Raw genomic sequence first — 12,921 nt, 5'->3', positions numbered from 1 at the left:
ACTATATCTGCATGTCTATAAAAATCACAAAATACAAACATACATTTTGTTAAAAATGTAAATATGTATGTGATCATATCAGTGTTAATTACGCAAGTACACAGTAAACTAAACCAATTTCAAGTTGCAATACAAATTGCACAGAAATTAACTTTCTTTCCTTAACTATACTACCTTAACTTATCCTATAGTGCCCATCTAATGACATAAGACCAAATCCACTTACTGTAGTTGTTTCCAGAGATTCATATAACTGATTATAAAAATATTTTTAAGTGCATTTAATTCTACATAAAACTATACTATTTGAATTCTCAATATGATCCTATAGGTTGTTAAATGCTGAAACTTAATCGTAGTTCTTTTCCCTCCATCTTGTCTTGGTCAGCCAAGAAGAGTCTCCCTTCCTTTTTTGCAAGGCACTTTGATCAGCTACTTTTTTAATATTTATTTTTTAGTTATAGGTAAACACACTGTCTTTATTTTACCTTATGTGGTGCTGAGGATCGAACCCAGTGCCCCACACAAGCTAGGCGAGCCCTCTACCTCTGAACCACAACCCCAGCCCGATCAGCTACTTTTAAATGGAATCTGTTGAATTAGGTCCAGGATGAGTAGGGAATTAGCTCCTAGAATCTAGAGTTGACATTAATATACTGTTATAGAGCTGGGGAGGTAGTCCAGTGATAGACTCGCTTGCCTAGCATGTGCAAGGATCTGGATTCAGTCCTCAGTACCAAAAAGAGAAAGAATAAAAGGAAGGCAGTAACACTAGTCAGTTAAGAATACATAAGAAAGCCCAGTCAAAAAAGTACTGAATAGGTTTAAGGATTTACAAACACATAACTATTTTGATACTATCATATATTCTAATCTGTCTTACTAGGGGAGGTCATTTCTCAATTGCCACCAAAAGAAGAGGACATAAAATTCAGACAACTTTGGTCAAGTCACCTTACACCAAAAGAGGTGTTTTACTCTATTTCACTTTATGTAAAATCCTGCAGCAAAATTTAAAATGGTATATGTAATGTTCAAGGTAAAATGTTTTCTTAAGATTTTCCTTTTTAGGAGGAAAGTGCACCAAAGCAAATTCTAAAACTTACACTGATACTCTTTATTAAAATACAATATATTTTTAAAACAGAAGTATCCGTTTCCATAGAAGAAATTATCTGTTGGTCTTTTGTTAGTTTTTAGCAAGAAAAAAGAAAGAAAATGAGGCATTGTGGGTAAGTAATACTTCGTAAAAACCTACTCAATTGTCCTCAACAATTACCTCTTTGACAGTGGTGAACTTTGTAACTCATCTCACTTAAATAGATGTTTTATAATGCTAACAGGAATTTTGATAACTATGCGTGTCCGGACCAAGAACTAGAAATTATATATATTCTCCTTAGTTCAAAATGCAATCCCAGCACAGATAATTTGAAAGAAGATTTCTTAAAAAAGAGATGCTCTGATTCCAGTTGAAACTCCCATTACTGGAACTCAATGCTTGACCTGACATGCGAGGGTAGCAGAACTAACAGATGAATTGTGCATCTTCTACTATGCTGGTGTGAATAAGGCAAAAATATCTTTTCCCACAAGGCAGGGGACAGCCATAAGGTGACTCTGTCCCCACTCTGGTGTTCATCTTCTAGGGGAATGGCAAGGTCTGAAGTTCCTTTTCACTTTCTCAGCACCCTTCAAGATCACTGCTCCCCCACTGGAGGCAGCCAGTTCTTGGGTCAGCAATTTTGTCTCGTACTAAGATCAGGCCCAACTCGAATCTGCTGTCTCCCTGGCAGTAGAGGAACGCATAGGCTAACACTCAAGGGAGAAAAGTCATTTTAACGCCATATTATATAAAGTATGCATGTGCATGTAAAAAAAGGACTCTCTAATGCTGTATCTGCACCCAGGACAGGGGGACCATATCAGATCTGAGCTGGTTTTTCACTCCTCTAGCTTAATCTATCTCAGGCTGTTGTTCTACATTGCAATGATCAGTACTGAACATTATATATCATTTGAACATAGATGATTATTAATTAATTGGGGGGGTTATAATAGAAAACACATCAGAATATTTATTTACTAATATATATACTAATATTATTTACTAATATTCTGGTTTGCATATCAAGATTCATCTTGTTCAAGAGTAAACAAGAGTAAACACTAATTTTTTTTAAAAAACTACAATTTATTTAGAACTGAGATGCACACAGAGAAGGGCATTAAAAAATTTTTAAAAAACCCGTACTCAGACAGATTCATGATGCACAGTTGAATATCCAAAGTTTGAATCTGGCATAAATTTTCCATCCTTAGAGTGATTTGTTGGAATTTACAAATTAAGCACAGAGATGACATTTTCAAGAGTCCTTGCAAGAATTTTACCCTCATAATAAAGGAAAAAGCAATGCAAATCCACTGAGTTCTTAAATAAACAAACAAAAGTCTAATAGTTCAGCTAAAAATCAACAGCCAGGAATGTCACAAAATGATTCAGGGCAGTATTGCTCCTGGCTCTCAACAGTTGAACGTGAACTGGGAGACTACAGTGCACCTCAGATTCTGATAACTTTAGAAAGTGCAATTCATGGGGCAAATAAATCTTGACTTTGTGCAACTGGATATAATTTAGTGCCAGCATAATTCTTAGTGACCAATATATAAATAAACTCCAATGATGCACATACTATACACACAAACAAACACATATCTAGTCCTACATTATAGGGAGTTTAAAATATACCAGAGAATCATCTAACCAACTATAAACACAAAAATTACAGAAACACATGTAGAAAGATGAAGCCAATATAACTTCTAGGTTCCTGCGTGTTTAATCATTTCTCCACCTAGTTTTACAATAAAAATCTGACATCTTTTCTCCATGTCTGTCCAGCTTGGAAGACAACTTTAGAGAAACGTCCTTATTTAGAAATTTAGCAACAGGCAGATAGAAACTCCGATGCCTTCCACCTCAAACTAAGAATCGATTTAACCAAAAAAAAAAAAAAAAAAAAAAAATCACCATCTTAGCCTCAGTTCTAAACAAGAAATCACCATAGGATAATTAAAAACACCCCATGAGTCTTCCCTACAAGCCAACGACTTGTAACTGGTTTCAGTTCCTATTTCTTAAAGAGAATTTGGTCAATTCCTCCTTAGAGGTTTCAGAGGAAAAGGAGGATTTTCCAAGACAGATAAATTGAAATGATCCTGCTTTGATCTCTGTGGTTAAGAATCCCTCACAATAGAAGATGGCCACTGAGGGGCCTCGCTCCCAGCCTTTTAATGCGTAACAATGGTATCAACAAACAGCTACTTAATCAATATTTGGCCAGAGCTGCTGAAAACTTCCTTTTCAGATTTTAATTCCTAGTTGTAAAACAACCCCAGAGCAGCCAGTGAGATAAGACATTAAACTGACTGCTTAATTGCCTTTTAGTGTCTCGTTAGTTATATATGTACATTCTTAATGATTCCTTAATCTTTATTTACCCGCATAAATAAATTATCTGTCCTAGAATCTCGCCGAACTTAACGGGTCCAGGCGGAACTCGCTCTCACACCATGTGCTGCTGCTGTTTGGACTTTTATTGGCCATTTGCATAAGCAAAACTTAAACACTGAATCTGACGGTGAGGAAAGATTTTTGCTTTGTCCTCCAAATATACGTGTTTGTGGAGGTTGAAACCGTCCAGATTTGGTGGCCACGCTCTATCCACGTGATTGATCAGTGTATTCCACTCGCCTGAAGCGCGCACTTACTGGTTCCGCCTCGCCGCCCGGGTGGGTTTTATTGCTCAGCCCTGGGGACTCCTAAATGACCCTTCAGTAATTATGACACACTTGAAGCCCATTCCTCCCGTTCCGGTGCTATCAACAATCACATCAAACCCCCAAAATAAACATACGATTTCAAGCATTAATTAGAAAATCGGCATGTTTTCAATAAGGCTAGAAAGTAAGCGTACCGCGGTCAACCAAGTCAAAGGAGCAACCAAAAAGAAAAGGCTACCAGCCGAACTCTGCTGTCTCCTCTCACACTGTTCCAGCAGGGAAAACCTTGCCCCTAGATTGACAAAAAGGACACAGCGTGGTGTTCTAGTTTAATGCAAGTTCTTATATCTCCAGTACATTTTTAAGTGGGCGGGATTTTCTGGTTGAGTTTTGTAAGGTATTCAGCAAATATAAAATGTACCTTAATGATTAGAAAGGGTATTGAGGTCAAATTCCTGATCCTGACAAATGGGCTTGGAGAGGGTGGACTGTCCCCTTTAATAAAGGTTCGGATCCCACAAACCTGTGATCCCACGCCTCATTATTTTAATCTGTGGGAAAGTTAGTCCTCCGCCTTGCGTCCCAACCTTAGGCCAAAATGCTGTTCCTTGCTAACTGAGGGAAAGTAGTGGCCTTGCTTTTCTCTGGGTTACAGCACTCCCTCCCTGATAAAAGTGCTCTTTTCGGGCATCCACTGGAAGTGAAGTATTCCGACGAATTTAGAACACTTTCTGAGGTTTTAATTGGTTTATATCTTTAAAAAAATCGGAAGTCGTTTGTCTTCGTTAATTTTAATCCGTTAAGATCACAAGCTTACAAACAAAACAGGGGCTCCAGCAAAGCTTTTGTCACTTTTACTTTCTCAAATTTAACTTAAAAAAAAAAAAAAACTCTCTTTTTTACCAACATCAATTGGAGGGGGGAGATACGAAAGGAATAGAAGACCTCAACCAACCTACACTTGAAGCCTCTGAGCTTAATCTTTGAAATTGTTACAAACCTCCCATGCTCGCTTGTGATTCTTAAAAGGGAGTCCTAGGAAAGTGTATCTCCAGTCCCAATCAAAACATCAATTTGGCAATCTGGCCTCTTTCCCCTTGCACTCCCGAACTGCCACTTCAAAGCCCCTACAACAAGTCAGTAATTGTAACGTTGCATCTAAATATTTAAGCGAGAGTCTTGCAGTCGCGTGTCCATTTACAGTCCTCATCTGTCCTCTAATTCCATTACGGCACAAAGCAAAAATGTTGCCCAAAACTCACAAACAGGAAAAGCGTCACCCTGCTGGAGAAGGAGGAGGAGGAGGTGGAGGAGGAAGAGGAGGAGGAGGGGAGGAGGAGGAGAGGAGGAAGAGGAGGAGAAGGAGATAATGAAGGAGCAGTTTCTATTGATTAGTCACCGCTTTTGTGTTAAGGGCTTTCTTTAAAATAAGAAAAAAAAAATGGGGGGAGGTTGCAGAAATTTCACTAATGTGAGCCTCAGGCAAGGGAGGGAAAAAAAGAGGAGAAGAAGGGGGAGGCGGGCTGTGTCTAGATGAAAGTGAGAAGGACATAAAGGAGGCAATTGAGTCGGCTGCAGCCCGGCGAGCTAAGCTTCGAGCCGGCCGGAGCGAAGGGGAGGGGGCGGCGCGGCGCGGCGCTTTGGCGCAGGGCGCAAGAGTGGGGGCACAGCCCATTGTGGCGGCGCCCGCGGGCCCGCTCAGCCGCGCCGGGGGAGGACAGAGGCGCCCATTGAGTGGCCGCAGCGCAGGCCGTGCTCACAGCCCCGGCCGTGCTCACAGCCCCCGATGCCTGGGCCGGAGCTTGGCTCCCCCGGCTGCGCCTGCTCCCATCTCAGTGTCGGCCAGGGGCGCGGGCGGGGGAGTTGGGTGTTCCCGAGCCACCCAACCCTCTCCGTTCCCTCGGGCCAAGAAGCTGGAAGGATGGACCAAGCTCCCAGTGCGCGCCAGGTCGCCCGGGCCAGAGCGCCTCAGGTCCGCACTCCGCGCTGCTTTAGGATAGGGCTAGAGAAAAGGGAAAGTTGGGAAGGCAAAGGGGACCATCTAGGAGAAAGGGCAAGACCCTGGAAAGAAGAAGGCGGTAGTTCTGACCTCTTTCAGGGTACCTCTTTCCCTGTGTCCTAGTGTCTGCCGAGCAGACCCCGGGTTAAAGATGTCCCACGAAAAATCAGTCCCGCAGCACCCACCAGGCCTACCCCAGGCTGGAACATCCGGCGAGAGCACACCGCAGTGGTCAGGACACCCCAAAGTCCCTCCTCCGCCGCTTTTCCCTGCCCCCTAGAAGCCTTTTCTTGACATTCATTCTATTTTACAAGAGGGGCAGCCTGAGACTTTGGATGCCCAAACAACAGAGGGGAATTTTTGAGGTTTTTAGACTTCAAACTACATCTAATTCTCCCTTCTCTGGGCCCCTCTTGCCCTCCAGGGCTCATCCGGAAAGGGAGCTGGAGGCTCTGAGGAGACTGACTTTGCATCTTCCTTGACAACCCCAAATTAAATTTAGGTTTCAGCCTGACTCTGTGTGTGTGTGTGTGTGTGTGTGTGTGTGTGTGTGTGTGTGTTTTCATCCGCACAGCCCTCAATGGGGAAAATACTCTGATTTTTAAAATGGTAGCAATTGCCCTTGAATGGCAGCCGGCCCAGCTAGACAGCCCAAAAGACTAGAAACATTTTGTAGGTGAAATGGCCACTTTTTCCACGCTGGAGAGTCCATAAAACTTCCTGGCGCAGCAGCTATTGGGGCTCATTGAATAATTCATCCCTCATTGCAAGCCCATAATGTCTATTCTGGGCCCTTTGTGGAGCTGTTTTCTCTTCTTTTCTCCTTGAATTATAAAAAGGTTGCCTTCCTTTGTTCACATCAAGCTGCTCCGAGTTGGAGCTTTGTCTGGGCCAAGCTAAAGTGTGAGTTTCAATGGACTCTCCGGGCTTTGTCTCCCAAGTTCATCTCCAAGTGTAGATTGTGTAGAGAAGGCCTTCATTGTAAAAGCTGGAAAAGTTGTACAAATGTTTGACCAGCTCATTTGGGACGTTTTGTCTCCTGGGCCTGAGTTGCCTGTGCTGTGAGGGAGCGGCTGATCTGCCTGGCTGCCGCCTCTAGCAACAAGTAGCAAAGCCATGGGCCCAGCTCTCTGGGCTCCAACAACTCAGGGCTCTCCTCTCCACTGCCTCAAGAGAATATTTGGTTTGGAGTTAACTGACTCCTCAACTCCTCACTTTCTTCCCACCCCAGCGCCTCTATGCTGAACATATGACTGGGATAAAGAGGTGTGTGTCTTCTAATCGACCTGGGCAAAAAAAAAACCACTCCTCCAAAAAAGAAGAACTTAGACTGAGTTCATGTGAGGCCCCAGCTGTAAAGGGAGGGGGGCAGCAACATGTTTTTTTCCCTGCTTAACCTCCTGTAGTTTGGGGTACCTTTTCTTGATTGCAGTGTGCCTCAGACTATCTATGCTTCTGTTTATCCCTTAAATCAGACACTTGGGTTTGTAATATCCAAGTGCTTCTTGAGTGTGGATTTCACATTGCTTTGTAAAGCAGCTGCTCTGGAAGGCCAGCCAGTGCACCCAGGGGTGGACAATGAAGGTAAAAGAAATGACCAGCCTCCTGACCCACAGTTCCAACCTGGACACCACCCTGGTGAAAGCATGGACCCAGATAATCAAAGTGGGTGACTCCTTCAAGCCTGCTATAGAGCTTTGTGCCACTCCAGAGCAATTACAAAACTCAACTCCAGCCCAATAAAGTATGAGACCCAGACCAAGGAACTCTAGGAGTAGGCAGGACACCCGGCGACTCTGCACCATTGTGAGTTTGAAGAGATGCCAGGATCTGCAAAGGAAGACTCAAGGCCCCACTCCTGCTGCAGTGATCTTTCCTAGTTCACCTCCCAAGGTTTGCTTGCATTCTTGCTTCTTTCCTTCCTTTCTGTGAGTAATTTTAAAGCTCAAGGATGACTCTTTTCTGTGAGTAATTTTAAAGCTCAAGCAGGTAAAGGGGAAGCAGGCTGCCTTCTTGCTCCCCTAGGGGGAGATTTTCTCTAGGTGCTGACAGGCTACAGCCAACATGGAGTGGGTGGTCCGCACCCCTGAGGGACAGAGGGTGCAGCACTAAGGACTAAGGACTCAAGACCCCTTTGATTGAAACCCAGACACATCAAGTTAAACCCCATTACGCTTGAAAACCAATTTAGAGCAAACGAAAAACAGCCAAAGTATACCACACGCACATTCATAGGGCAGCATATGTGGGGCAACTGTGGGTGTCCAGTGCCCAAGAGCATGCTCTCTCTGGAGCCTGCTCTGTCTCTCTAATACGGAAACTTAGATCCGGGCTTTTCCTGAGGGCACAAAAGCTACTTCAAAAAGTTACTTTAAACTCTAAAGGGTAGAGTAGCCTATACCCTCCCCCAACCCCACAATCCCTCAGAGATTCCCAATCTCGGACTCCATAGACCCCATCACCATTGAGAACGCAATTCATAGTTCTAGACTCCTAAGGGTTGAAAGTGGTAAAGAAGGATTTAGAAACGTTTAAAATTTAAATAAAATTAAAACTTAAATAGATACGTTTTTGTTTCAGCGGTGGGTGTCTCTCCGGTCTTTGATTGAATGCGCATGCCCGAGTACAGTGGCTGAGAACGAAGAGGAGGGACTTCGACAGGAGCCGGAGCTGGGCGGCCTTCAGGCGCTCAAAGTCAGAGAACCGACGCTAGCTAAGGTCCACCGCGCCGCCGCTTACCTCGCTCGCTCAAGATGCCGTCGATGCTGTGCTTAGCCTTTTTCTCGCTTTCTTCTGCCTCCTTCCTCTCCAGGTCGGCCTCCTCCTCTTCTCCTTTCCCAAATTTACTCCTCAGGATGCGGCTGATGGAACTCACTGGGGGAAAGAAGAGGAAGAGAGCACCCACAATTAAGAGGCGCGGGGTTGTGAGGGGAGCCCCCAAACCTCAAGCCGCAATTCTAGAACAGCTACCCCATAAGCTTGGATAGTGAGTGTCTCCTTCCTCTCTTGGCACCCCTGTCTTTTGCCATCCTCTCACTCTCCCACTCAAAACGCCTTTTAAGGGCCTCTGGATAAATAAGACCAAGCCTGGAAAGTGTGCGCCTCCAATTTAGGGCTGAGAAAAGCCATCTCCGTCTCTCTTTGCCCAGTAGGAAGTGTTCCCCTTCTTGACTCCGGCTCTAGGTCTCCAACCTCAGACGTGTCCTCCACCAGCCCAGCCTACCACCCGCCTCCTCCGCACCTGAAGGTATTGGGCCCTGCGGTTTGCTTTAAGTGAAGAACCACAGAGGACTGTCCCCTGCTAATCAACTTTTTTGAGGCTGTAAGGGATTTACATTTCAACTGCAGAATCGTTTCCTATTGTAAAAATCAAAGAAAATTCACTCTCTCTCATTTATTTTTTCCAGATTCCAGTCTGGTAAACAAATCCATGCTCTGAAATATATCGTTCTCGTGGAGGGAAAAAGGGAGTTTCCTTTTAATTAAAAACAAACTCTCCCGCGCGCCCTCGCGCTGGCCCTGCGCTGGCCCTTCTCCCTCCGCCTCCCCCGGGCTGCCGGGGGCGCCGGATGGTCCCTGGGACTCTCGGCGAAAATCCGGGCAGTTGCCGATGCATCCTCCCCTCCTTTTGCGCAAAAGGCAAAGTCTTCTGCTGGCGCGGCCCCATCTCCCTTCGGTTGGGGTTACCAAAACATTTGTTTCTCTTTAAAAGGGAACATCAATATTAATAAACGCTTGGCCTCCGCCTCACGTTTCCTGCCCTGCCTCCTCCACAGAAATCCTCCTTGGGGAGACCTCAGCGGCGGTCTCTCTTCCCTCCACCCCTGGGATGAGCAGCGCACCCCGCGCTCCATAAAACGCCAAGATCGTCAGGTTCGTGAATATCTCAGGGCCTCGGGAGAGGCCGCCTCTCAATAACCCGGATCGATCATTGGGGCGATTATGTATGGCTTGGATGACCCGCCCGGATAATAGCGACTGACCGTCGCGCCTTGGGGAGACATTAATGGGCCTAGTACCTGAGGGCACGGTGTTTCGATCACAGACCGCGTCCTTGAGTAATTTGTCCCGGATTTCCCAGCTGAACATGCCCGGGTTCTCTCTTTTGTATTCCTCAATTTTCTTCTCCACGTCAGGCGTTGTCACCTGCTTTAAGAGAACAGGCGGGCCGGCGTTGGTACCCGGTACTTTGGGCCAGACTCTCGGCGGCCCCACCTCCTCCGGGCCTGTCCGGATGCTCCTTCTTGCATCCTCTGGGAAGGTGCCCCTGGTTGGCCAAAGGACCCCAACTCTCTGAGGCAGTTCACATTAGAAAGAGGCAGACAGGAAATCGTCCCACTCCCGAGCAGCCTGGGGACACTCCACCTGTCTAGATAAGCTCCTCAGACAACCGGGTTAAATTAAGAATTATATAACACCTTGGGGCTGTGGGGCTGTACTTTCTGATCCCTGGAAATAAAGGCAACTCCTTACACTGAATCAACCAGAAAACGAAACTAAAAGGGGAATGTTTGAAAGAGGAGCTGAAAAATCAAATTAGATCGGCAACTTGTGACACTCCAAAGGGGCACAAGAGTTTAGCTGAAGAGCAGAATGAGATGCAAAAGATTAAGTATCTAGATTTTTAAAAATTAGAATGGAAAACACATATGTATAGAGAGGCCCCTACCCCAATTAAAAGCTGTTTCAAAGATTCCTAGGTTGAGAATAGGTTGGGAGAGAGAGGGAAGGTGAGAATTTTGAAAGTCTTCAGTGTGCCATAACCCTCTTGATATTGCCCATTGGCAACTTGAAAATTATATTGGCTTCCCTCTACAATCAGAAGAAAAGGCAGACCTTGGGTAATCTCCTCCCACTTAGTCCTAGCCAGTAGGACTCTTTTTTAAAAGAGAAGCAAAATAATTTGAGGATAAACATTTTTTAACATCGAACTCATTACAAAGAAAACTAACCTCCCTGACTTTTGACTCTTCGAAAACAATTTGCACTGGGGGAGAGAGAAAGTTGGATAGAAACTATTGGGACTCAGTAGATTCCTTTTGTAAAAGACAGAATAGCGGGTTGGGGACTGGAAAGACACAGGAAAGAAATAGGCAACAGGTAGGGACATACAGCTTGCATGCTTTAGGTGTTTATTAAAGTAATTTTTGAGAATTTCGTGGTTCCTGGACATATAAGAACAAATATTGCAAAACCACTGGAGCTTTCCCATAAGGAAAGAAACATGGGGCTCTAGCAACAACCGAATCCCCCTTGTGAGACACACACACACACACACACACACACACACACCTTCATGGACTTGAAAAATAATTCTTTAGAAAGCCCCAGATGGTAGCCTGCTCTTACCCACCCGATTGACCGCAGGCCGTGAGGCGGCATGGCTAGGCCCGCCTGCTCACCTTGGGCTTGCTGCCTCCGATGGCACCGGGACGGATGGAGCCTGTTTCTTGATACCTGCACAGAATCTTGGAGACGCAGCCGTGGGACACGCGCAGTTGGCGAGAGATGACGCAGGGCCGAATGCCGTGGTGGGCCATCTCCACAATCTTGTGGCGGATGTGGTTGGGCAGCGGCCTGCCGTTGATAAAAACGCCGCCGAGCTGGTTGACTCGGCCCTGGCCGAGGGGAGTGGATACTGGGAGAAGGAGGAAAAAAAGAGAGGCGAGGACAAAGTTACTTGGATAGAAGAGAAAGCAGCAGGAAGGATCAATCCACCTAATTTTGCACTTTTCTGGCCAATCCGCATGTGACAGCCCCAACACTGAAATTGGTCCGTTTCCACTGCCAGACACTCTTTCAGTTACTTTCGTGCCGAGTTATCAAGCAACATGGGGACATATAACCTTTGTGTGAAGACAGTAACCAGGGCAAAATAACTAACCTACGAGAGCTGGCGACTGGGGGGAAAGACCCTGAACATATGGAAGACTGTCTTCCTCTAAAAATAACCACCACCAAATCCTGCCCGACTGGAGCCGCCCTAAGGGTCTTGAGCGAGCTGACAGCCCTCGGAGTTTCTGTCTCAGAGTACAGCAGCCAAGGGTCAGAGAGGGTCTCTAAAGGAGGCACAGGTGGCAGTGCAGCGTGTCACCTGTTACATCTCGGACGGGGACTCAAAGACTGTGGGTCTGCTGGTGGACAACCTAGCCCCCGTTCATGCTCAGGGTATTGCGTTGTGCTCTAGATGGAGGACGAAGGGCGCCGCAGATTGTTTGAAAGGGCTCAGGTTTGCAAAGCTTCCTACCTCCCTGGAATTCCCAGAATCTTCAGCCAGAACAAAAGGCGATTCCCAAACAAGTTAGAGAGACTTCGAGATGCTACTTGAGTTGAATGGACCTTTAACTGATTAATACTAAAAATTCTTATTAAGATCGTTCGAGCCGCCGCTGTTAGCCACCACAATTTGCCCGACCAGAAATTTCTTTCCAAACTAAGAAGAGTTTCCTAAATGTGGGCGCAGCCAGAACACTTTGGAGACGGGTTTGGGTAGACAGAATGTGGAGAAGTTACTTCCGGTACTCCAAAGCCGGTTCACTCGGTTCTTGACTATGCGGCATCTCCAAAACAACCCGGGAAAGCGGACCCGCCGGGTGCAGGCCGGGCCGCCCAGCTCCGTAAATAATTTGCAGAGAGCACCACACTTCTTTTGCGGACAGAAAATCAAATCGGATGGGCCTTCGCCCCCAACTATTGCTACTTGGGGTAAGAGATGTTGGGGGTTTGGGATCCCTGGATTCACCAAAGAAGTCTATGGAGACTGGGATGGAGTGGGGCAGTCTCCCTAGGCGCCAGGACCCCAGCGGCGTTGAGGCCCTTCCTTACCTTCTAGCGGGAACCCGCTGCGTGGGTAGTTCTGCCCCGGGCCGGGCCTCATCATCCTGGGCACAGCACCGGCCAGCGTGGTCATCCTGGGGGCAGCTTCTCTAGGAAATTATATCCAGGTGAAGGCCAAACAGAGACGCTAGCGCGGCGACCCTCGGGAACTCTCCGGAGCGTGAAGAGCTCCTCCCCAAAAAGACAGGAGGGAGAGAGAGACGCGGGGAGGGGGGCTGCTAGCTCCAAGTCCAGAGCTCGAGGTGGAACCCGGGAAAGGGGCGGGCAGGCCCTAGAATCCAGGATCCCAAACCCAGGGCGGA

The 12,921-nt window shown here is 46.3% G+C and overlaps 1 protein-coding gene across 3 annotated transcripts in view; it reads right to left on the bottom strand.

Annotated features, from left to right (window-relative positions):
- Positions 1-12,692, bottom strand: part of Pax3 (paired box 3) — a 90,877-nt gene extending 78,185 nt beyond the window's left edge. For 2 of the 3 annotated variants that reach the window (XM_027941828.3, XM_071619352.1), the window contains exons 1-4: positions 12,608-12,692; positions 11,185-11,420; positions 9,802-9,931; positions 8,522-8,656 (exon numbers count right to left, since the gene is read on the bottom strand). In XM_027941828.3, coding sequence (XP_027797629.1) covers positions 8,522-8,656; positions 9,802-9,931; positions 11,185-11,420; positions 12,608-12,692 — 586 coding nt within the window. The remainder of the gene's footprint in view (positions 1-8,521; positions 8,657-9,801; positions 9,932-11,184; positions 11,421-12,607) is intronic. The other variant, XM_027941829.3, reaches the window with a different exon arrangement.
- Between the last annotated feature and the right edge of the window lie 229 nt (positions 12,693-12,921).

This window comes from Marmota flaviventris, chromosome 11 (assembly GCF_047511675.1).
Source record: "Marmota flaviventris isolate mMarFla1 chromosome 11, mMarFla1.hap1, whole genome shotgun sequence".
NCBI lineage: Eukaryota > Metazoa > Chordata > Mammalia > Rodentia > Sciuridae > Marmota > Marmota flaviventris.
Note: the sequence above shows the minus strand (reverse complement) of the source record. Positions and strands in the feature narration are given on the sequence as shown.